The 26357-nt window shown below is 46.7% G+C and overlaps 1 protein-coding gene and 1 non-coding gene across 3 annotated transcripts; both read right to left on the bottom strand.

The window, feature by feature from the left end:
* SRF (serum response factor) lies at positions 1 to 26133 on the bottom strand. Of its 2 annotated transcripts, none has more exons than XM_088450692.1 (7): positions 25468 to 26133; positions 19046 to 19312; positions 14529 to 14757; positions 14159 to 14275; positions 13900 to 14082; positions 4784 to 4860; positions 1 to 3471 (listed from the first exon to the last, which is right to left on the bottom strand). In XM_088450692.1, exons 1-7 carry the CDS (start codon positions 25900 to 25902, stop codon positions 3379 to 3381), a joined length of 1401 nt encoding a protein of 466 aa, XP_088306818.1. In that variant the 5' UTR covers positions 25903 to 26133; the 3' UTR covers positions 1 to 3378. The 2 variants fall into 2 exon arrangements, with proteins under 2 accessions (XP_088306818.1, XP_088306817.1); XM_088450691.1 differs by having other exon boundaries at positions 14159 to 14278; positions 25468 to 26132.
* On the bottom strand, positions 24063 to 24194 carry LOC148501262 (small nucleolar RNA SNORA54). Its single transcript, XR_015870068.1, has one exon. It is a non-coding gene; the product is annotated as a small nucleolar RNA SNORA54 (small nucleolar RNA).
* Positions 26134 to 26357: the final 224 nt, after the last annotated feature.

The following is a 26357-nucleotide window of genomic DNA, read 5'->3' as shown; positions in this document are numbered from 1 at the left end:
CACAAAAAGATACATTTATTGAAAGTTTTTTTTTATTTTTTATTATTTTATACAAAAAGAGGGTTATGTACACAGTACTGTGTTTTACTTCCACAACTTCTCCAGGGAAGCACCCTGGAAAATTTTCTTCAATAAAAATAAAATGCACACAAGCACAACAAAATAAAAAGAATCAAATCAGAGTAACTGAAAAGCTGACATAATAGGTGAAGCCACCTCACAAAAATCACATCTCCCTGCAGAGATGAGCTTTATAGAAAAACTTGCAGCAGCAATATAACAAGACCCTACACGCCCTATCTTGTTGGGGACAGGGGCTGTTCCCCTTTGGGGTTAGGAGTTCAGCTGGAGGCTGCATGTGCTATAGAGACCTACCACTCCATCCTTTCATAGGTTGAAACTGGCAACTCTCCAGCCCCCGTTCTTAACCCAAAAGAGCAGAGTAAGGTGTGACATTTTACACCCCTGTAACACCTCTATTTCTACCACATCTGTCAGGAGTAAGATGTGGTAACACTCCACATCCTAACCAGGAAAAGTGAGGTGCTGAGGTTGTACCCCCTTTTCATAAAAATTGAAGAAACTTAGGGGGAGAAAAACAGTCAAGAAGACAACCAAGGCTCTCAGTCAGCTTCACCCCACAAGCAGCAATCACCTCCATCCGTACAGCCACCGCAGCAGAGATTCCCACAGCCATTAAGATCCCTTAGATCAGGGGTGGGGAACGTTTTTTCTGGCAAGGGCCATTTTGATATAGAACATTATTCAAGGGCCCGATGCAGGCCACAACCCCTCCGTGTGATGTCACACAGGGGTGGGGCCACAATCACAGGGTGATTACAGCAATGCCCATAGCATCCAGGGAGCTGTAAGGGCATCAGTGTGACCGACTGTAGCATCCTAAAGACACCCCAGATGGCACTGCTGCATAGATTCAGGCTGCCATTATAGGCACCCTGCTGGCCAGACCAAATGATTCCGGGGGCCTTATACGGCCCCCGGGCCTGATCCAGGTGGATGATAAAGTACAAGTTCCTTTACATTAAGGAGCCAAAAAAATTCAAATATATATTTACGAAATGGAACGCATTAGACTACATGCAAGCAGCAGCTTTGCTGATAAAAGAAAAAGTTTGAACATACAAACTACATCTTAAGTATCAAATTCAGGCAAAGTACTGACATTGTGTTCATACATTTGTGACTGTTACCAGTAGCGTTTATAGATGCAACTTGTATTTTAGATTTAGGGCTTCCTTTACAACATATGAAACTCGCTGAGAGCATTCCGCGATGCGAGGGCCACAGAACTCTGCATTCCAGATACATACTCAACCACATTGTGGATCTGCCGCAGATGGGCCCACATCTGCCCTGATTCCTTCAGAGACTACTACAACAAAATGCTTTTCTAAATACAACCCAGAAGCATGGAGCTGTTTAACAGTTTCCCTTTTTCCTCAATGGGCCATTGCTAATAGTTGGCACAGATGTCCCCTGCTCCACTCCATCACCCCAATTTTTGTCATTAAGTGACCCCTCCTAAAGGGGAAGGTACTCAAGTCTTGAAGCAGCTTCTTCTTACATTGTAAACATATACATACATACGGTGCATCTGAATAGGAAAGGTTTGAGTTTGGAGAGTGCTTAGAAAGATGTCCAACCACATCTCAACCCTGATTGTAGGAACTAAAGCTCCAGATTAAGATTTTACCAAACAGAACCCTTCCTCCGTGTTCATATTTATATATCAGTGGCTGGTATTTAACAGAATCCAGATTAGGTCTACGACACCTAAAACAGACAATTAAGATACCAGTCAAGCCCTGCACAACCAATTTTAGGCACCATTTAAACTTGATTTTTCCAGATATTGTTAACTTAAAAATAAGACACAAACAGATCCATAAAAACACGATTTAAAGAGCAAATCATTACCCTTATTCCTGTCATGTATGTATACTCTGCACACAACTCAGCAATAACCAAGCACCAGACTCAGGATTGCAATTTATTCATCTGTTGATAGCACCGGAAGGGAGCTCCCACGGCTATTCTATGAGCACACTGAGCGACTAAACGTTTTCTTCTCGCACCCGCCTGAGGATGCGAAGAGAAATCCAACTAAAGTGCCGGCTGCGAGGCAGTTTTCTGGCAGCGCTAACCGCCTCGCGTCCGGCACTTTAGCTGGAGAATGGAGGTTCTCAGAACTAAACATCCAGGTTTAGTCGAAGAACCAGCATTCGCCAACTTAACTGTCGGACTATACAGCTCACTGAACTGAATAGCTATGGGAGCTCCCTCCCAGCGCTATCAACAGCGCACTGAATTGAATTCCCCCGCCCCAAGGTCTTCTTGCATGCAAGTTTGACAGCTGCAGAAATAAACAATTACAGAGAGAAAAAAATACATTTAGTACACATATTATGTACTCCGTGATAATCTTCAGCAAGTGCTACCCAGGTTTTTGGGTACCATGCTGCATGCTATATATGAAGCAATGGGTACTCGGATTTGTGGATCCTGCTGGTTCCAGGGGAAGCTGACCATCTTTAGAAGATACTTTGTTGAGCCAAGGCATTGAGTAAGTTAGTAACCGTGCCCTGAATAAACAAACTTCCTATGATTACAGTACACGTGATCAGAAAGGCTTTGAAATACTGACGGGTGCTATAACGCAACTCCTGTAGTGCCATAATCTCAGTGAAGCAAATACAGTTAACCCTTCACTGGCAGGCTAGACGAGCAGACAGAACGCGCCAACACGTGGACTGGCAGGGAAGGGTTAAGTGATCCTTGATCAGACTTTTTTTTTAATATAAAAGCAGATAAAAATATCACCCCCCTCCTCCCCGATGCAGGAGTCTTCGCAGACCCTGCCCTGTTACATAAATACTGAGAATCCACACATAGAAAAATAAAAGGATTTGAGTTCCTTCCTCTTCATTCCCTTAATAAACCTACTTCCGACGTGAGCCCCCAGCAGATCGGCTTCCGCCAATAGAGTAGCGGGAATATTTATTCTAACCGTCACCAGTATGCTCATGTCACACTCCGCGCCGGCAACTGCCACGCCCACAGTCACATTTAGTGCAGAACAAGGTGAGGGGCCCCATTGCCAGTACGGAGAGACCACAGAAGCTAGGCTTGGAGTCATGAGTACAAAGAGCGCCGTGACCTCTGCCATGGATGAACAGAGCCATGATGTTGTATCCCCTTGTGGGTTCTAGTCTCCCATGAAAGTCAGACAGCATACAGGGAAATTGAAGGGGAAAACAAAAAAACAAAAAAAAGTGAAAAAGGCATCAATAAATAAGTGGTGCAGTCTATAATGTGTCACTCCTGGGAACCTCATCTCAGGCCCCCAACATAAAGCAGTCAGTCGTTTTTGCTGTTGTGCGATGTGTCCAGGTTTACAACCTGTAGTTCTGTCAAGTTACTGCTGCTGGATTGTTGTCCAATGACTGCCATCTGGTGGAGAAAGAAGAGTAGACAGTGAGACACAGGAAGACGTATCAAGCAGAGACCAGGCCTTTTATCCATCCTTTTCTACGAAGTGTCTCATTTATGGTTTCTCAGGGTGCATCAGGGAGGCATTGCATGCACAAATCAAAGATTCCGCCAGCAGGCTACATAATATTGCCGCCACCAGATCCGGCTACGGTGGCAAATTTCTTTCACAACTTAATTACTTCTCAACGCAGTGTTTGACAGACATTACTTACAAACATGTTGCTGGCAGAGATGGAAATAGTGTGCGGGAGCAGAGCTTCCCGCTTTTCCTTGCCGGTTGTGGTGACCACGTAGTTCCTTCCATTAGTAGGAGGAACATGTGTGGCCAAAAGTGCTGCTCCATAACTCCTTCATCCTTCTAGCTGGCTATGCCTGTACTGTGTCTACTTGTTAGTGAAAGCAGAAATAATGCTAAAGTTGATGGAACAGATGAGGACGGATTGTAATACTGACTACAAAGACTGTACATTGGTGACATGACATTTCCATTAGCACAATGACCAAGGTGTGATGAGTGCACCTAAAAAGACCATATACAGGCTGCAGAAGGAAGTGCATGAGACCTTGGAATAATGGGATATTACTCATTGAAATGACTTATGGTTGGTAGCCCCCTAGGAGGGGGATCGGTATGAAACACTGGAACACCGGCAGTGAAGATCCCAACAGGTACGTATTTTCTCTATTTCCTAACGCCTGTCATTAGACCCCTGGCGGGACTAGACAGTCTGAAAGCCGGCAGTCGGCATTTCGACTGTCGGCTTCCTGACTGCATTCCCCTAGGAGATGCATATGTGGTCACTCACACAGACATACCATTCACCTATGCTGAGGAATGTAGTAAACAAACCAACATAAAACTAGGACACATTGGAGTGCCAAGATATCCCTCATTGATAAAATTGGCAATGCATGATAGGTAGAAGCAGTGAGAGATGAAAACAACCTAAAACACCCTCTGCATCTATTTATTACTCTCCAATTTGAGCCATTGAAGCTACAGGAAGAGATTTTACACACACCATAACCTCCAACCTGGGCTTTGGTGGTTTCATAAATACCGGTTGGCATATACTGAGCCTATGCATCATGGGAAGTCCTAGTAACAGTGCTGAGGGCTACTCACTGGGCTAACAGGCCACAATGGGGCCTCTTCTCTAGATTATTGACCAGAAGGTCAAAGCTCAGGAGGTCATGGATGAACCTGGGAAGGGGACTTACCATATGGCGAGATTTATCCTAGATATAAGGAAGGACTTATTACTCTTACCTGATGGAGCTGCACTGCAGACACTGGGATTTGGACAGTGCCAGGAGGTGCTGTAAGGAAAACTTGCTGCATACCACCTAGAAGAAAATAAAGGAAATGTGACTGCATAGTTCCGGTATGTAATGCATTTCATCAGAATGCAGTTATCTGGTTACAAGATTAAGAACCAATTACTTTTCTCAGACACATTACTAAACCAAATAGATATTTGTACTTGCACTAAAACCATTTGTCAAAGTGCAATTTGGGGGACATTGGAACCATGGGGTATAGAGGTGGTTGTAATAGCTGAAGCCTGAGCTTCTCCACCTCCAATCACCCCCCCAATTGTTTCTAACATAGCTCCAATACAGGAGACAAAGACAATTCCTTTTTCTGTAGCATCCATTGGGAGACACTGGCACCTTGGGTAAATTCCAAAGTAGTCCCTGAAGGGGTTATGCTCTGAAGTTGCTGTATGCAAAACACAATTCAAACTTTTCTTCTTTAGGAAAAAAAAAACCCAAACCACACATCCACAACATTTAACTTTTATAACTTTGTAGATGCTTGGAGGCCTCTCGAATTACTAAAGTAATCCATCTGGAAAATATTTGGTTGAAGGGCAACCCCCTCATGTGGCTCAGCACTAGGAGACCCTTTGTCTTCAGGAAGCCAGTAATCCTACCAAGATGCAAAATATTGACCCTCTGACAATGTCTGAATATATAAAAAAAAAAAAAAAAAGGATACACGAGTATTTAGCAATCCACTGTGGAGAGACTATGGGCCTCATTCAGAGGCGGTTGGAGGATGCAAGCGGTCGCTCAGAAACTGGGCGGCCACTTGCATCCTGACCGCCCGCCTCTGTTGCGGTTGTTAACCTACAGCCTAACACCCACAGCTCTAACGACCATCGGGGCTTACGACGAGACCATAGGGTAGGGTCTCACTTGTCGTAAGCCCCGGAGAGCTTCTGGCTCTGTCAGAGCCGGAAGCTCTCCACTGACATCACTAGTGATGTCAGTGGGGCCTCCCCCAAACGGTAGGTGTTCCCATGGGAACGCCTCCGTTTGGGCTGCCACACCCCCCGGCCCGCCTTGTACACGGGGCGAGCTGTCAAACAACATCGACAGCTCGCCCCCTTTGGATCGAGACCCGCAACGACCGGCGCTGTCGGTCGTAGCGGGTCTCACGCATGCGCACGATGGCGCCGTCGTGCACATGCTCTGTGGGGGGCCATCGACCCGGTCCGAGCGCATCGGCGCTAACGACCGGGTCTGAATGACCCCCTATGTCCTGCGTAATACAGAATCTAGCCAATACCTTAGAATTAAAGTGTGGCTGTGTGTGTTAAACCAGTTTATGGGAAAATGGAAGGTGATCTGCTAAAAGACCATTCTCATCGATGGAGAGGCTCTGAAGGACCGAGTACCAATGTCATTTGGGCCATGCTGCAGCCACCAGCAGGACAGTGCCTCCATATTGTTTGAACTGCCGAAGAACTTGAGGAAGGAGGGAGACTGGAGGAAACCGGTACACCAGCCGAAAGATCCCCTTTATGGACAATGCGTCTACAAAGGCTGCCGCGGCGTGCCTTGTCCTTGATCCATACATAATCAGTTTGTGATTGTGTTGAGAGGCCTGAGGTCTACCTCTGGGAGACCTCACTTGTCCACAAGAAGAAGTTGAAACTTCTGGGTGGAGAGACCATTCCCCAGCCTGTACATCTTGATGGCTGAGGAAGTCTGCTTCCCAATTCAGAACTCCAGGAATGAACACGGCTGAGATTGCTGGAAGGCGTTTTCCGCCCCATGTGAGAATGCGAGCCACTTCTGACATGGCTGCCTGACTGAGTGCCACCTTGGTGATTGAGGTAGGCTACTGCCGTGGCATTATCGGACTGTACCTGCACAGGCCTTCCTTGAAGAATATGCTATGCCAGAGTGAGGGTTTTGTATACCGCTTGGAGTTCCAACATATTGATTGGTCGGGTTGTCTCGACAGTTATTCAACAGCCCTGGAAAGAGTGCAGGCTGGTCACTGCGCCAGAATCCCGGAGACTGGCAACAGTCGTTAGAAACACCCAGTCCAGGACCCAGAAGGGGAGACCTCTGGTTAGGCGAGATGTCCAACTACCATGAGAGGGACAGACAAACCTTTGGAGAGAGCCATCATCTGAGACTTCAGATGAGCCAATCAGTTCCACCTGGAGAGGACTAAGAGTTGCAGGGGTCTTGAGTGGAATTGGGCGTATTCCACCATGCCGAAGGTGGAGACCATGGATTCCAGGACCTGCATCGCCGAGTGAAAGGACACTCACCAACTGTGGAGTAGTCTGAACACACGTTGTTGCAGTGTGGAGATCTTGTCCACTGTCAGGAAGATTCTTTGAAACTGAGCATCTAGAAGAGCGCCCAGATAGACTAAACTTTTGGAAGGAACCAGGGAGGATTTCTTCCAATTGATTAAACAGCCGTGATCTAGCAGAAAGGAAATAGTAACTTGAAGGTGTTGCTGAAAACCTCTGGGGAATGTGCCAATAGCAAAAGGTCGTCCAGGTATGGTAGCAGTCTGACTCCCTGACAACGGAGATGAGCTGCCATCATTTTGGTAAAAACCCGTGGGGCTGTAGAAAGTCCAAAATGGCAGAGCCTGGAACTGATGTTGCTGTTGAACAGCAAACCTGAGAAATTTTTGGTGAGAAGGAGCTATATGTAGGCAAGCGTCCTGAATGTTCAGTGACACCATAAAGTCTTTCGGTTCCATAGATGGTACTATAGGAGTGCAGGGTTTCCATCAGAATTCTGGGCACCCTGATGAATTTGTTCAGGGATTTGAGGTTGAGAATAGGACAGTAAGCCCCATTTGGCTTCTGAACCAGAAAGGTGGAACAATAACCTGTCCCTCTCTGAGATAGAGGAACCGGAACTATCACAGCCGGCTGCAGTAATGACTGAATAGCCAGTTGTATAAGGAGGGTTTTGACTGGGTCAGAGGAAGGGCCAGTGTGGAAAGATTGGTGGGGTTGTAGTCTTGGAAAGAGGACGTACCCATAAGAGACCACATCCTGTACCCAAGTGTCTAAGGTGATCTGACTCCAGCGCTGGGCAAAGAGAAGAAGTCTGCTCCCTACCCCGGAATCCCCCAGAGGGAGGCCCACTCAGTTAGGCGGACTGTTTATCCTCGGATTTTTGCAGCAGGATGGCGGGTGGCCCATGCCTGCCTGACTTTGAGGAGGCCTGCTGTCGAAGAAAGGACTAGCCCCTAGGTTTGCCTTGGGGGCGAAACACTCTAAATGACGTCCGTTTAGCAGCTGAAGCAGAAGGCAGTCTTGGAGGTCGCCAAAGTAGTGACAATCTTGTCCAAATCAGGGCCAAAAAGAATGTCCCCATTGTAAGGGAGCGATTCCAATTCCTTTTTAGGGTCTGCATCCGCCTTCCACAACCGTAGCCACAGAGAGCGACAAACAGACAGACGATATGCTGAAGGTTAAAAAAGACTTCCGTCCAGCATAGCATCCCTTATGTAGGAGGATGCAATCCTAATTTGAACCACGAGGGAAATCATCCCGAGAGGTGTCCTCGGGGAGGAGCTCCACGAGGGCATCTGTCCAGCCTGCAATTGCCTTGGCCACCCAAGCAATAGCCATGGATGGGCGAGCAAAGGCACCTGAACGGTAATATATACATTTCAGACCAGCTTCTAACTTTTTATCCGTGGGATCCTTTAGCGAGGAAGCAGATGGAATAGGCAAGGTAGAACTTTTGATCAACCATGTGATACAAGAGTCCACAGCCGGAGGAGTCTCCCACTTCGTACAATGATCAGCTGGAAAGGGATAACAATTGGTTTCTTACGCGGCTGAAACCTTTTACCGGGCGTCTGCCAGGCAGCCACCACAGGTTCAACTAGCTGATCAGAGATAGGAAACTCTGCAGAATTTAGCTAACTGATCGAAGTAGAGAAGGGATATTAATCTTTGCCTGTAGTTACTCTTCCCCTGAGGGAGATTCAGTATTAGACAAATCCGCCTCTCCAGCCTCAGAGGAATTGTGGACTGATGGGAAACCGGAGGACGTTTATGTATACTAGGTAGTGTAATATAGTTTTAACAGCCGTGGTTACCATAATTTCCAGGGTAGCTGGCAGAGGAGGTACTGGTATAGCCTGTACCAGTTGTGGCAACCCCAAAAGGAGGAAGTACTGCTGGGACAGTTATGCAGTCTACAAGTGAATTTAGCACTTGAGTAAAGGAAGCCCATGGGGGCTCCTGGACAGGGGCTGGGGGAGCTGATGGACCAGGTGTGTTATAACAAACGGCACAAAGTCCCTCTTGGATTAAATCTTCCTCATTCAATCCTGCTGCACATGACTTGCATGAGAATAATATGGGTGCAGCAGCTATTCTGTTACCCTTGCCTGAGTTAGACATATTGCAGAGCAAAATAGCACAACAGTATGAGGCAGAATATCACCACTATGTTTTAACACAAGGGGAGAAGGTAAATGGCTAGTTCCAGCCTGTATAAAGCTGTAGAACATACAGTCAGGTGCATAAATATTGGGACATTGACAGAATTTTCATATTTTGGCCTCTATTCACCACCACAATGGCTTTGAAATGAAACAAACAAGATGTGCTTTAACTGCAGACTTTCAGATTTAATTTGAGGGTAATTACATCCAAATCAGGTGAACGGTGTAGGAATTACAACAGTTTCTATATGTGCCTCCCACTTTTTAAGGGGCCAAAAGTAATGGGACAAACTAAACAATCCTAAATCTAACAGACAGACATTTTATCTGGCAGCCTGCCAGCCGCAAATGTCACCAGCATACACTGAGAAATCTCAGTGTATCAGCCCAACATCCGCGCTCAGCCCCGGGGGAGGAGACATTTCCCTGTTCCTTCCATAAGAAAGGAACACAGGAAATGTCTGTCGGCCACGGCTGGGCATACACTGCCCGATGCGGCCAACAGTTTACCGGGAAATATTGCATCGGACGGGTATGCTGGACAATCCGGCATGCCCGACCGACCAATATTTAACCCCTGGTCGCCCCCCCACACGCTACAATTATCAGGGCGATCCGCCGATATAAGGCGGATCGCCCCGATAATTGTAGCGTGTATGGCAGCATAACTTTCAGTTTTTAATACTTTGTTGCAGATCTTTTGCAGGCAATTACAGCCTGAAGTCTGGAACGCATAGACATCACCAGACACTGGGTTTCATCCCTGGTGATGCTCTGCCAGGCCTCTACTGCAAATGTATTCAGTTCCTGCTTGTTCTTGGGGCATTTTCCCTTCATCAAGTGAAATGCATGCTCAATCGGATTCAGGGCAGGGGATTGACTTGGCCATTGCATAACATTCCACTTTTTAGTCTTAAAAAACTCTTTGGTTGCTTTTGCAGTATGCTTCGGGTCATTGTCCATCTGCACTGTGAAGCGCCGTCCAATGAGTTCTGAAGCATTTGACTGAATATGAGCATCTAATATTGCCCGAAACACTTCAGAATTCAGTCTGCTGCTTTTGTCAGCAGTCACATCATCAATAAATACAAAGGAACCAGTTCCATTGGCAGCCATACATGCCCACGCCATGACACTACCACCACCATGCTTCACTGATGAGGTGGTATGTTTTGGATCATGAGCAGTTCATTTCCTTCTCTTCTCTTCCCATCACTCTGGTACAAGTTGATCTTTGTCTCATCTGTCCATAGGATGTTCCAGAACTAGAATGGCTTTTTTAGATGTTTGGCAAACGCTAATCTGGTCTTCCTGTTTTTGTGGCTCACCAATGGTTTACATTTTGTGGTGAACCCTCTATATTCACTCTTGTGAAGTCTTCTCTTGAATGTTGACTTTGACACATATACACCTACCTCCTGGAGAGTGTTCTTGATTTGGCCAACTGTTGTGAAGGGGTTTTTCTTCACCAGGGAAATAATTCTTCTGTCATCCACCACAGTTGTTTTCCGTGGTCTTCCGGGTCTTTTGGTGTTGCTGAGCTCTCCGGTGCGTTCTCTCTTTTTAAGAATGTTCCAAACAGTTGATTTGGCCACACCTAATGTTTTTCCTATCTCTCTGATGGGTTTGTTTTGACTTTTCAGCCTAATGATGGTTTGCTTCACTGATAGTGACAGCTCTTTGGATCTCATATTGAGAGTCGACAGCAACCGATTCCAAATGCAAATGTCACACCTAGAATCAACTCCAGACCTTTTACCTCCTTAATTGACAATGAAATAACGAGGGAATAGCCCACACCTGTCCATGAAATAGCTTTTGAGTTGATAGTCCCATTACTTTTGGCCCCTTAAAAAGTGGGAGGCACATATAGAAACCGTTGTAATTGCTACACCGTTCACCTGATTTGGATGTAATTACCCTCAAATTAAATCTGAAAGTCTGCAGTTAAAGCACATCTTGTTTGTTTCATTTCAAAACCATTGTGGTGGTGAATAGAGGCCAAAATATGAAAATTCTGTCAATGTCCCAATATTTATGTACCTGACTGTATATGGCACTGTCTAGTGCAACTGCCCCAAGTATGTGATAACTTCACAACTCCATTGAGAGATTAATTATATATGGTCCCTGAATACACCGGTATTGTAGGGGACCCAGAGAGAAAGAAAGTGATAGGCAAAGTTAGACAGTATAGGAAATACCAAACAGACACACAGCGCTAGCAGATCGCATACAATGCAGAAAAATAACTGCACAAGTCGCACCAAATATAACTACTCAGACTGTAATGTCTGGTAGGCAATAGCGCTACATAATTTGGCTCCAGGGAGAGGTAGTAGGGGGACCCGGATCATGCGTTCCCGGAGAGAGCTGTGGCTGAGCTGGAGAAGATGGCCGCCGGAGTTCTGAGAGGGAGTGGCCAGAGAGGAAATGCAGCTCAGAGTGGTTTAGACCTCTGCAGAATCGCACCCTGAGCTGGGGGAGGGGCCGCTTAAACACGGAAAGCCGGCCTCCCCTGGCTGATTATTGACCCAAGGGACACTGGTTCCCCCAGCACCATATGCAGCCTGGTGGTCTTAGTGGAGCATGCGGACTTCCCCGGTGTACATTCAGCATCCTCCAGTCTGTACCCTGAAACTGGAGGAAAGGCTGCCCACCGCCTTACTTGTCCCCTGTGTCTGAGCTGCACTCAATGGTCATCCCATGGGGCCAGCTAGCAAGGTCCCTGGGGAGTAAATCGAGAGTACCAGATGGAACTGGAGTCACGACGCCTGGAGGGGTGATTGAGTGGTCAGCACTGATGCTGAACACTCAGCTTGTAGAATCAATAAACTAATAAATCAAAGAAACAAAATGCTTATGGGCCGCCTAACGCAGCCCACTGTCTACAACGGTGGTCTGACTCCTGCAGACACCTAGCGTTCCCGCTAGGCTGTTTTAGCGGGGCGCGGCGCCCTGCCCTCTTTCTGGAGGGGAAAAAGCACCCTGCCCTCCTTCTGGAGGGCAAAAAGCGCCCTGCCCTAACAGCCTGCAGGAGCCGTTCTCACCCGCGGGACGCAGTGTCCCGCGGGTGGACAAACATGCGGTGACCCGGTCACCGCCGGAGAATAGACGCCGGGCGCATGCGCCCGACATCTATTCTCCCTTACTGCAGCGCTTGGGGGCTGCCCGGCATGTCCGTAAGCGCCGGGCACGCCCCCAATTATGACGAAAAGGGGACGCGTCTTATAGACACGCCCCCTTTTCATAACCACGCCCTGCCTGCCGCCGGAGCTAGAGGGAACACTAGACACCAGAACTAACTGAAGGGCCTCTGGCTTAGGTTGGGGTATAGGGGGAAGGACCAGTGCAGCCTGGGAGTCAACAGCTTTAACTGTCTGTTTGAGAGAGGACAGTTCGGGCTCCAGTGAAGATTTTCTGAAAGTCACCAACCACCAACAGCCACCTCTATACCCCGCGGCTCCAGTGTACTGCAATGGATGCTACAGAAAGTTTAAAAACACTTTAGCTACCTGAATAATGAAAACCACTGGCCGCTGGAGCATGTAGTTAGGTCCAACGTTTAAAAAACTGCAGAAGTAATCAATTTTCAAAACCCATTATGTCAGCTTACTGCTCATAACACACCACTGCCGTACATTGCTATCCGTCTAATCTCACCTATGTAACGCCATTACAAACAGGGTTGGTTCATTTTAAAAGCAATCATCCTATAAAATGAATTTCAGTTTTATATAGCACAGCATATTCCATTGCGATTTACAATTGGAAAGAAATAAAACTGGGTAATAACACAGATATATATGTAGGAAGGCCCTACTCGCAAGCTTACAATCTATAGGGAAATAGGCATTGATACACAAGGATAGGTGCTATATATTGCATTTTGGTCCAGCCAGAATGCAGAGTTTCTTGGTTGGCTGCATGATCCAGTCACACAGGAATGTCGGCCAAATGTCAGGAGGATGTGAGAGTAAGACAATGTGTGAGGTTATGTGTGGACTGTGAAAGGGGATGTAATTAGATATGGAAGCTATGAAGGTTATGTGGGCGGTTCTGGAATCTGATAAGCTTGCCTGAAGAGGTGAGTTTTCAGGGAACGCTTGAAGGATTGAAGACCAGAGGCAAGTTTTATTGTGCGTGGTAAGGCATTCCATAGAGTGGGTGCAGCCCGAAGAAAGTCCTGTAACCGTGAATGGGAGCAAGTAATGCGCGGGGATGAGAGACGCAGATCTTGTGCTGAGCGGAGGTCGGGTTGGGAGATATTCTGAGATGATTGAAGAGATGTATGTTGGTGTGGTTTGGTTAATAGCCTTATGTGTAAGTAAAAGCATTTTATATTGAATACGGTAGAAAACCGGCAACTAATGGAGGGACAGACAGAGCGGGCAGCAAACGAACATTTGGCAAGGAAGATGAGCCTCGCAGCTGCATTCATAATGGGTACTGGAGATAGCCTGTTTTTGGGAAGACCAGTAAGGAGACTATTGCAATAGTCAATTTGGGAAAGAATTAGTGCATGTATAAAGATTAAAATTAAACGGTACGGATCATTTTGAACTTAAGATTTTTGTATGCAGGTTGTGGGCAGTCTGATGGTGCGGTATTCGTTTCACTGCGCTGTATTACACTGTAATAAACCATGGGAGACTTACCCTGGTCCTGGGAGTGGGACACCTGCATAGGGGTACCCGAGGAAAAGGCATTGAGTACCGCCAGGCTCCCATCTGTCAAACCCTGAGTGGGAGCATACATGACGGCGTGTGGGCTGGAATACATCATGTGACCGCTCACTGTCGTGGGCACAGAGGAAGTCATGATAGCAGCGGGGAGCGTCACTAAAGGAAGAAAGGGACAGTACATTAAAGAATGGCATTAGCACGCAGAAAGACCTTTCCTCCGAGCTGCACCTACCTGTCCCACTAGAGGAAGTCTGGGTCAGCTCTGAGCTGCTGTCACTGGACGGGGAAGTCTGGTTAGCTGGGTGAACTTGGATAGCCTGGACAGGCACTTGTTGAGCTACAGCTCCACCTGCTGGCAAACAAGGAGTGTTAACCCCCAAGGAAAAAAATCCTAGTTTTTCCACAATTAAGGATTAGAAGAATTGTCTTATATAGTATAGGATTAGAGAAGTGTTATGCAATGTCTCTGGTTTGTATCAAAAGCACCAGCAGTAAGTTATCAGGTACATTTATATCAGCCATGAGTTGGGAAGACCACCGATGCACGCAGCCTCACTGGAAAAAAGGGGAGGAGGGAGGCATTGCTTTATAGATCTCCTTACCAGACATCAAGGTGAAGCCAGTGGGGAGCTGCATTAGGCCCCCAGAGCTCATGGCGCTGCCCTCAGTCTTGAGGATTGTTCCATTGGCACTGGTGACAGGTGCCAGGTAGTTGGTGATGGGGAAGGAGTGCCCACTGGAAACTTGCATTGAGGTGGATGTGGTGGGAGCAGTTTGTATGCTGCAGGTGCCGGGAAGGTTGGAGACGGTGAATGCTGGCTTTAGAGAGTCCTAGACAAGAGAAGAGTGATCTGGTTAATTAACAAGCAGTTTAATGCATTAGTGCCCAGCACTACACTTTAAAATCTTAAAACGGGTAGACACCAGGCTTAGCATCTGCAGACCATATACTGCCTTTTTAAAATATATCTCTGCCATGCACATGGGTCTAGAATGCACTCAACCTCAGTAGGAGAGGGAATCTGTAGACCAGTCATCCAATGGTGGAAAATAGAATACAAAAAGCACAATCTGGGTAAAGGCTTAAATTACAGTGTATAATCATTTATAGATGGAATTAGGGAGAAATGTAAAGTCTAAACCAGTGATTCTTAACTTCAATCCCCAACAGGTCATGTTTAGAGGATTTGTCAGTGGAAGCAGCCGGGACAATACTCACCGATGCAGGATTAAAGAAATCCACAAAACATGGCCTGTTGGTGGTACTTGAGGACTGAAGTGGAGTACCACTGTTCTTAATAACTACCCCTCCCGGTATCATAAGTATCTGGGGCATTATATAAAACTACTTGGTAGCAGAAGCAGAAATCCTTGTAACACAGGTCTCGTGTGATCAGCCAGACACCGCAACGTAACAAACTCACAAGATGCAATGCCAATGTGGGCTGGTCAGAGAAGATGGCAGCTGTCACCCTGGCAAATGAATGTAGAACATTTAAATTCTGCCGGATACCAGGCGTCACTGATCTGTACGTTAATAAACACATGACCTCACAAGGTGTGAGGGAAGGGCATAGACTGTTATTGCCAGTCAACGCGTTTCCATGAAGTACAAGACCCCTTTTAGTTACTAAAAATATGTTCATCACATGCCGACCACACGCTGTATCAGTGACTGATTAACCCTGCACTGTCCCTGGCACATGGGAGATGGGGGAAGCAGCATAGCCAATCCTATCAATTTTGCCTATTTATAACTGATGGTTTTCCAATTCTATATACAGAAAGCCCCATCTCACAGGGGCAGGATACCATCACAATAAGAGGACCGTATCCTACCTGCCGTTCCTCTGCAAACATTATGGACATACAAGGCCTAAGAGGGAGCCATGGTGGAGATTTAAAACATTAAATGCATCCAGTGTGCAGGTCAGGATTAACATGAATATTTGTTACTAGGGACTGCGATGCCTCAGGGCACCATCACATTACACGGAATGGGTATGAAATACCAGCAGTCAGGATGCCTCCCGCCAAAATACCGACAACTGCATCCCAATGGTTGGTATCTCGACAGGGGGGGGGGGGGGGGGGGGGGGTGGAATAGGAGTGGCTTGGTGGGTGCACCCAAAACTTTGTGGCCCCAGGGCAACCACAAGCCTTAATCCGGCCCTACTAACCCACCCCATTAGAGCCTAAACCTATGTATTCCCCCTTCGTGCCTAGCCCCCCGGTGGTGCCCAACCCCAACCACCCCCAAACAAAAGCCTTACCCTAACCCCACTATGCTGCCTAAACATCTCTTCCCCCTTGCCCACCCCGGCTGACAGCTAAGACGCCCCTGGCTTACCTCGTTCGGGATGGATTCGGTCTAGATTCCGGCATCGTGATTAAGATAGGAATCAATATTTCAAACGTCTATCTTTAGTCCCGTGTCGGTCTTGCGACTTCAGGATTTCGACAGGTGGCATTCCGTCCGCGGGTCTCCTACCTACATTCCCTTCCCACCAAGACATTTTACTTCTAGATGATGCTGTGCCATCAAGCCTAAAATCTTATCTGAAAGATCAACAACATGATGGAAGACGTGGTGCGTATCTACCAAGCGATTAAACAGGCCGATTGAACGATAACGACATAGTTACCGTTCAATCGCTTGTTAACCGCCCGCAAATCGGGCATTTAAAAAAGTAATAAACGACCAGCGATGTGCGTGCTCGCTGGTCGTTTTTGACATCCATCATCGCCCGTACATGCTGGTCAACCGACGATTACGTCAGGTTCAGCATGTACGGGGATGATGGATGTGCCTACACTGAACGTTCAGTGTAGCCACATCAGACACAAACGACAGCACGATTACAATGTCGCAATCATGCTGTCGTTTCCGTGTCTGTTAGTGGATAAGCACCTTTACACCAGGTACCATTATAGACGCTGAATGACAGCACACAAGCTCTTAAATCCATTGACTGACAGATGTGTCAGAATTACATGTAGTTTGATATAACACATTGATGCATTAAGTGTTTGTATCGTCTTCTCATGCATCATTAGTACATTCCCTTTAATACAATGTTGTGCACCAAGTATGACAGGTTAGAAATATCACATTAAACAGCAGTCAGTGGCAGCTCTGCCGACAAGTCTCAGACCTGGAGTAAAACAATCTGTTTAATCACAGTGCAGCATAGCCAACCCCACAGCTCATATCCCTGAACACTGGGCACCTGGGAGGTGAGAGGCACAGGAAGCAGAGGGACCCTGTACATACGGCCATGTGTATATTTACCGATCCATTTTCAGACACTCCCCCCACCCATAGAAAGAGACAGCTGCAGCTTATAAGGAATGCAGGAGGCCCTGCCAGCAGTGAACTGAAGGGAAATCTCTCCTTATAAGGCCACGGAGGCAGAATCACAATTTTATCAATGAGAAGTGAGAGAGACGGAGCACAGCTGTGTCATGACAGGACGAGGGGGGGTGCGCAGGACACCTGTCCCTTGTCTGTCCCATCCTGCAGTCACATGGAGGACAAATCACTTACTTGTCTCAGATGTACTTCGGGTTATTACTGTGTGCTCACCAATGCGGAATCACAGCAGAGCATGAACATAAGTGTGCATTTTAAAGATCTCAAACACACGTGAAACAAAGAGCTTTCTAATAGAGGGGTCTATTTACTAAGCAGTGTTAGGAGACAGAGTGAAAAGTGATAAGGTGCCAGCCAATCAGCTCCCAACTGTCATTTCTCAAACCCTGTGAGATGGCAATTAGGAGCTGATTGGCTGGCACCTTATCACTGTCTCCTAACACTGCTTAGTAAATAGACCCCAGAGTCTTATAAACTGGCATCCTTTACAGCCAGCGAAATAGACTGACAAACGTTATAACTGTCAGCGGCATCTTCAAACACACACCAACATCTACACGGTCTTATTTATGCTCAGGACACATAAAGCACTTTTGTTTACAGATTTCAGACTATTTATTCCAATTTGCAGAGTGGCGACAAACAAGCAATAGACTTTACATGGCAAGGTAGCACCAGACAGACATTATATTGATTTGTACGGTAGCATAAACAGTTAGCATTGCTGTACATAGGGGGTGAAACAGAGATCACGTTTAATAGTATTAATCAATGCACAGACAATGAATTATAATGTCACAATACAAAGTCTTACAATGCAGAAGCAACAACCTGGCAGTCAACAGAAAATAGAGCCGCCATCGACATGAGCATATGTACTAAGCATCACCAGCGAGACACAGGCCAGTACTCAGGAACAAGAGAAACAGTGACACGGTGATGCCATGCTAGGAAGGAAAATACAAGGTGTATAGCTGAGGATTCCTTGAGGACAGAGTGTGGGAACCTCTCAGTCCAGGTTTTAAGGATATCCACGCTTGACCACAGGTGATTTAATTAGTACCTCAGTCAAATTGATTTATCCACCTGTGCTCAACCATGGATCTCTCTAAAACCTTAACTGTTGGGGAGCCTTGAGGACTGCGTTTGGGAACCTCTGGCGTATAGTATTCATACCATACACCTGGGCAGCACAAAAACCCTCCAGGAACCCAATCACTTGGGGCTTGTGCGGGCGGCCAGTGGACCAGATCCTTTCTGTGATTATGCCATAGTCATTCTGTGTAACCAAAGCATTGTGGGCAGAATTCAAATTGTATTCGCGGCCCGCATCTCCCGTATAAAGTGACAGGAGATCGCGGGCCGCTATGCAATTGTCCAAGATGTTCGTGCTGATCGCGCCCATAGAGGTCAGGTTTAGCCGCGTAAAGCAGCTAAACCCAACCAAAGTGCTGGGCGCGATCGCGAAAAGTGATGTTTGGGCGCCCAAACATGTCACTTTTCGCACATTTCAGCTCTCATCCCCCAGGGACTGAGAGCTGAAATGTAGCGCTGGCAGCTCATCGTGCCCGACAGGAGCAAGAATTGAATAGCTCCGTCGGGCGCAATAGGGGCTAGAAAAAAAATTGAATTCCGCCCTGAGAGTACTGTTTCTCCAGGGGCAAGTGAACAGGTTACTGATAATATCTCTGGATACACTTTGCCCCACATAACATGTATATGATGGGGTTCAGAAGGTCTGCTCACCTTGGTCTCCCCGCTGCTGTCAGATTCAGACACTTGGTAGGTGAGGTCAGTCTCTTCAAAGCCGGTGGCGCTCATCCGTTGGTCAGTGGAGGGGTCAGAACGTGGAGGAGAGTCAGGAGAATTTAAACAAGTCTGTATTAACGCCTTCCCCGTCTCACTGGTTATCATTGGTTGAAGCTTTCGAGTGGCAAACGTGTACACGTGACCAGTTTCGCTAGCTACCAGCAGCAGAACCTGTGTCCCAGTCAATGTAGACAGTTCATATGCCTATGAGAAAAGGGTGAGAGGTGACAGGCTTCAGGTACACAAAAAGGCTCTCATGTAATTGTCTACAGGACTCAAATATGAACATTGATAAAATAAAGCCGTAAATGTGCCCTGTATGCTGGGTAATTGGTACATACCATTCATTTCTATAGAGCTGCATTTTCTATACGGCACAAATCAAATAGCAACAGAGGAGACTGAAATTCTCCAACAGCATTTAATGGACCTCTATGGGAGCATCCTTGTAGCCAGAGATAAACACACATGTACATGTATCTTTGCTATATTGCAACACCCTGACACCCATGCGGGTTTGCATGACAACAAATAAATAAAGGGACACCTTAACCACATGCCAAAGAGTGCGCTGCTGCAGGGGCCCGCATGACGTCTTTTGTTAGCACAGCGGCTCCTGTACCCAACAAGGATGCAGGGATGTTGACAGCAGGGTGCTCACTAACTTAGCCACCTTTCTCGCTACATTACCAATCATAACTAAGGAGCTTGATAAGCGGCAGGGGCACAGTTTTGTGGCAGAAAAGAACTTCTATTGGGATTCATGGTCCATTCAACTAGAGCAGAGGTTCCCAAACTCAGCCATTACAATTCATGTTTTAAGGATATCCATGCTTGAGCACAGGTGACTTAATTAGTACCTCAATTTGGCCACACACATGGCGATCTGCACACGATCAGCCGATGTGTACGATTTCCCTTGAAACTCTCCCCGGCAGCTCTGCACACAATTTGGTGTCCAATCTTCATACGATCTCTCCTGCAGTCAGACTTTCATGGTGCATCGCCTCCTAGATTGTCAGATCTGCCGATGCGATGTGCGACCAGCGGGGACGCACATCACATAGTGATCGTGAGTGGGGACTCACGATTTACTCAGGATTTGGCCATATTTTACACAATCTGTCGTTCCAATGTATTGGAATCGGCCAGATCGGGTAAAATATCGCTATGTGTGTTGCCAGCTTCAGTCAATGTGCTTTAGCATCTGGCCTCAAGCATGGATATCCTTAAAACATGGACTGTAATGGCAGAGTTTGGGAACCCCTGAACTACAGTGATTCACTATATTCACGTAAGGAGTCTGATCCTGTGTTGCTGCTGTAAAAATTATCCATTTTATTATTTATAATTGCATTTCCATCTACATTTAATCCATGTAAAGAGTATTCTGCTCTTATCATAGAATTAGTGTCCTGTATGCTGTACAGGATAACTGAATATAAAACATGCATTTGTAGTTACAATCCTGTGCTTCTTGCATCTACAGTTTCGCATTTTCACAGCACAGGTCCTCCAAAGGGTTTTCACTGATGCCATTTATCTAGAGACACCACCAGTAAGAAATGCCCCAACTTCTTTATCGCATGAACCAACAACCAGTCTATGGAAAGCTGGCCAAAATGTAAATTAAAAGGTGCGTACACACGATCTTTTGACCGATTTAACTATAACGACGTCCTTATCTTTCAAAAGATCGTTCGGTGTAAGACGATAAATGAACGATTATAGTTCATGCGCGTTCACGTTTGTCGATTGTAGTTCAGTCAGACTGGCCAACTGAACGATTTTCAATAGAAGTTGGAACATTTTTCCTTCAACACACAGAAAATCGATTACGTAAAGTAAAACCAACTACTTTGTAAAACTATTTTCGTTCACTTTTCAAGTGAAAAATTGAACCAAAAATCGTTCAATGAAAATCGTTCATTACTTACATCGTTGTGTGTGTATGCACCTTAAGTATTCAATTTTATGAAAGGAACCCAGTATTGGAAGATTTAATATAGCTGTACAGCAAGGAAGCTGGATCTTGGGGGAGTAGCAGAACATCTAGGAATAGTGTTTTTCCCGATGACTGGTAACTATGGACTATACCACCAGTGACTGGTGCATCCTATACATTACTAGCAAGTCAATAAATATGAACTATGACTTTAGTCCTTAATGAGGATCAGTCCTGTTTCACATATACTCTATTTAAGGCTAATGCTGTCCCTCACCTCCTCCGGTGCAGATATTTAAGACTTTAAGTCCACACCAATGTTCATACCATGGCTGCTCCTCACCTCTATGGAGGGGGAAGAATTCAAGTGTGTTGGCTGTGGGTGGCCACGAGATGGCGCCCAGCGGAGCAATTACATTTTTGCTCCGTTCGGGCACACAGCCACCAGCGCTGAAGTTTCTACTCCAGTTCCCCGAGCAGAAGTGCCCCTTCAGAGCTCAAACGGGACTTATTGTGGCAGTGACAATGTTCCATCATTGTGATGGGGTTGCTAACTAGTGTGAGTTTTGTAACAAGTATCCATGCCTATGTAGGAAAGGAGCCAGGGCTGGACAAATGCCAGCAGACAAATCCCAAAAATACTGCCTTACTGGGTGTTCTATATATTTATTGAAAATCATGTGTGCGGTTAACACCCATTAAGGCAGTATTTTGGTGTCTCTTAAAACCTTCTTTGCTTTCATATAGTATTGGGGTAAACAGTGACCCCTTTTTGGGAGGCGGCATGTCTTCAAAGTTTAATGCAAATCTGCCTTTATTTAACCTTGTAAATTTGTGTCTAGTATGGGTTATTTTGCACAGTGTTTTGTGGAAATGCACAATACACATGTACAATCACTACTGGTACCAAATGGACTCATTTCTGTTGATCCTATGTACTAGCCTCTAGAGGTCAATTTACCCATCTATAAATAAAGGCGATATCTGGTCCAGTGTTATAGAATATCCCTCAATTGCACACCGTCAGAGAGATTATAGCAAGTTATATTTTGTTTAGATCAGGGGTGGTCAATAAGCAGCCCCCCAAGCTGTTGTAGAACTACACAACCCAGAATGCTCTGCCACTGTCATCTCATAGGCTGCGTTTGAAAAATGACAGTTGGGAGCTGATTGGCTGGCACCTTATCACAGACTTATCACTTTTCACTCTGTCTCCTAACACTGCTTAGTAACTAGACCCCTTAGAGGGGTATTCAATATGAAACGTTAACTTCACTGTCGAAGTTAACGTTTCATATCGGAGTTTTTACCTGCGTTAAAGTATCGGGCGCGCTCCCGCTTATCCCCGTATTCAATATAAAATTAACGAAAACGGGAAACTGAAGTTGGATTTGCGTAAAGTTACGAATTTTCCCTTAAAAAAATTTGTAAGACCCCCCTAAAGTTGTAAAAACATGGGGGATCACTATGGGTACCCCTGTTTTAGCCTTTAATTGAAAGTCAGGGATTTAAATAGCCGCAGCAGGTGTTTTTTTCCCCAACATTGAAGAAGTGTTGCAGAAGAGCACTTAGGTTATTTTTTTCGTTTTTTTAAGTGGTCCCATCAAATTCGGGGTACATGAAAATGGGTACTACCATATTTTTATGTCCCTAAAGTAAGTGTTTAAAAATTCTGCATTTGTGCACCTGCCGCTATAATTCTATTCCAGAAAACACCTGCCGCATACTTGCAGAATAGCCCTGAACCTATTTCCCTATTGTTAAACAATTTTTTCCATTTTTTTTTTTCACCCCAATTTTTAAATGAATTTTTTGGGGTGTCCCTATGTTTTTTTTTTTAAACTTTTTTTTGACAGTTCTTTTTTTAAATGTCATTCCCAGGGGTGCAGGCTCTTTTTTAAGCCTGCACCCCTAAACCCCAATTCTGCACTTTTTTTCGACACATATTCAATGGTGAAAAGTTATCCCTGTTTTTTTATCAAAGACTTTTCAAAACTGCGATAAGTCTTTGAAATTGAATACGAAGTAAAACCTGCGATAATGACGTCATACCTCCGATATTAACGCAAAAACGATGTTATCGCTCCCATATTGAATACCCCTATCAGTGTCTAATGTACACGCAGGACTTTTTCCTGCAACCACGATTACTTATATGGTGTCCAATGGTCACCACTCATACTGACTATCCCAGGTGCAGTGGCAGTTGAAGTGTGTTTACCACCACAGGGGTTGCAGCTGAATAAATGTGAAATGGTCTCATACTGTAGTATTAAAAAGAAGTATAACAACACTGCCGAAGAGCTAAACAGTTACCAATAAAACAAACAGCAAAGCTCAGTTACATTGTATGCAAACGCTGTCCCTGGTGCAGACAGAAAGTAGTTACAAATTATTACAGCCTTTGGGGACTGTTCATATACCTGAAATACACTGTTTGGTTACACATCTATGGTGGGAGCCATAATATCACAAGTACTCACACAGGGAAACCCCTAAACCAAAACTTGTAGCTACTTGAGGGGAAGGAGAGGAGACAGCTGGGAAAAGGTCACATCATTTGGTGGTCTATTGTAGGACCCCATCCCCCTAAAGCCGTTGTCACCTTAAAACTCTAACATCTGTTTCTTGTCTCACTTGGAAAGGGGCCTCATCTAGTCCCCACAGAATAACACATTAGGGATCATCAACTGTAACAAGTGGCAGAATAGATGTCGGGCAACTACAGTATAGAGTCTCATTATGCAGATTATGAGATTATATATATATATATATATATATATATATATATATATATATATATATATATATATATATATATATATATATATATATATATATATATACATACATACACACACACACACACACACACACACACACACACACACACACATACACGACTGAAATAACAGCATGGATCGAATCTATGCCAGTATACAGTTCTGCCATGGCCAGGGATGACACTGCCCTGAAGAGCTTGCAATTCAGTATCAGAAGTTGGAGTGTAAGTGTTCCTGGTTTCTGGGGGAAGTGACTGCACTGCACCGCTGCCACATACACCCCCCCACCAGGTATTATCTAGCACTGGAATGGAACCGCCACCAGAAAGGAGCTGGGAGCAAGTTACGAACAGTGCAGAACACAACATACACACCACAAAGTATTCCTGATACTATCCAGCAGGTCACACACACACACAGTCCTGTAACTACACCGGAAGCCCCCAACCCACCTACAAACAAAAGTTATATTTCCCACAAACATAAAATATATCCACAGGTTCCATAAGCCTGCAGCACAAATATCGACAGATCTGCACATAGGGCTATAGCCCAGCATTAGCCTGAGCTCTGCCACCCAACACTTCAACCAAAATCCCAGCTGACTGCCACCACAACCCACTGACTGAGCCAGTTACCTCAACTCCCATCACAGTCCTCTGCCACCTACCAACTAAATTATCCATCAACCACTACACCTCTGCCAACTCTTCTCCCACCATGCTAAACCTACTTCCATCCACCATGAGCCCACCACCAACTAGATCAATCTCCATCTTAACTGTCTGACGCATCTCCCACCACCACCCACTGCCTGCAGACCCTACCTCGCACCACCTGTCTGCCGACTCATCCCCCACTGTGCTAAACCCACCATCATTCACATTCTGCCTCACTTCTACCGCAGCTGTCTGCAAACACAAACCACACATTGCTAGATCAACCTCCATCCACATCAAAGATCTAAGCTGCCATTGACCCACAATGGCCACCATGAATCACCAGCTTGAACCCACAACTGGCACCTGCCTAAACCCTCCTCTACAACCCCCACTAACACAATGGCCATCTGACTTCCTATCCAGCCACCTTGACTCCCGCCAGCAGCTGGAGTCAAGTTGGCTGGATGGCACCCACCACAACTTGAAAGACAAACCCTTCGCCACAGCTCCTAGCCAATGGAGTCCGCCGCCATTTTGATACATTTCCCAGAACAACTCCTGAACCCACCGCAGCAGAGCAGCCACCAGACCCCCAACACTATCCCCTAAATCAACAACCTTCTGCCACCACAATTCCCACCAAAAACCACCTACATAACCCTGCCATCTACCCCCTAAGGCAGGATTGGGCAACAAGCAGACCACCAGCTGTTGAACTACAAATCCTAGCATGCCTTGCAACAGTTTCAGCATGGCCAAACAGAAAGACTGACAGGGCATGCTGGGATTTGTAGTTCTACAACAGCCGGGGGGGGGGGCACTTATAGCCTGGCCCAAGGCTTCCACCAGGTTCCCCAACCCTTCAGCCCAGCGCCTGAGGCAACATTATAACATCAGGCCGACCCGACCCAACCCCCCCAGCACCAACGGAGCTAGCCTCCCCGTCAATCACCCCCGGGGGGAGCTCACCTTCTTCATGATGCCGGTCTTCCGCTTGCTGAACGTGGTGTACCTCCGCAGCTTGTTGTCGATGAACTCCATCTTTATCTTCACTCGGCCCCGGGTCTTCTTGCCGGGTTTGGCCCCGGAGACGGACACCCCGGTGCCCGGGTACCCTCCGCCGGCCACACAGGGCCCTCCCGGGTCCGGCACCCCGAGCTCCAGCTCCGTCAGTCCGCGCTTGACCCCCCTGGAGGCGGCAGGAGCCTCATCCTCCTCCCCGGAGTCCGAGGTGACCTCACTGCCGCTGTAAACTTGCCCGCTCCCCGGGATCATCTCATAGCGGGGGACACCCTGCGGCCTGCCCCGGCCCGGAGAGCTTCCATTGCCGGCCCTGCGAGGCAGCGACAGCCCGGTGCTCCGGCCCAGAGACGATCCGTTTCCCGAGGAGGCCCCGGCTTGCATGTCACCAGCAGCAGAGGCACATCCACGGCCGCCTTACACCGAGCTGCGGCCGCTCTCTGTACACACCGAGCCGGGATCTCCTCCTCCTCCCCCTGCCCAGCTCCAGTGCTCCACACAGCAGTAGCGCTATGTCCCCCCCGGCTTCCCCGCGCACACCGCGCAGCAGCCAATCACAGCGCGCACCCGACAGTGACAGCGGATCCCTCCACCACCAGCGCCGGGACTACTTCCCGTGCCGGCACTATACAGCCAGCGGCGCGCACGAATATCGCTCTCACACCCCCCGGGAACTATTTTCACCCATATAAAGCGAGGCAACGTTTCCTTTTATGGCAAAGCCTGTCCATATATGGTGAGTCACCGCACGCCGCGCTGATTGGTGGGAGCGCGGCAGAAAGCAAATTGCCGATTGGACATCGGGGAGCGGGAGGCGGGGCGAAAAACATGTGTGGCTG

This window comes from Taudactylus pleione, unplaced genomic scaffold (genome assembly GCF_031769625.1).
Source record: "Taudactylus pleione unplaced genomic scaffold, aTauple2 ptg000522l, whole genome shotgun sequence".
Lineage (NCBI taxonomy): Eukaryota > Metazoa > Chordata > Amphibia > Anura > Myobatrachidae > Taudactylus > Taudactylus pleione.
The sequence above is the reverse complement of the archived record's forward strand: the minus strand, read 5'-3'. Positions and strand labels throughout refer to the sequence as shown.

Bases quoted from the DNA above. Each gene is read 5' to 3' on its own strand.
- SRF (XM_088450691.1), bottom strand. From the start codon at position 25,902: ATGCAAGCCGGGGCCTCCTCGGGAAACGGATCGTCTCTGGGCCGGAGC. The intron at 14,758-19,045 runs GTGAGCAGACCT...TCTCTTGTCTAG, and splicing joins ACAGCAGCGGGGAGACCAAG to GACTCTCTAAAGCCAGCATT. The intron at 3,472-4,783 runs GTAAGAGTAATA...TTTCTCCACCAG, and splicing joins CTGCAGTGCAGCTCCATCAG to ATGGCAGTCATTGGACAACA.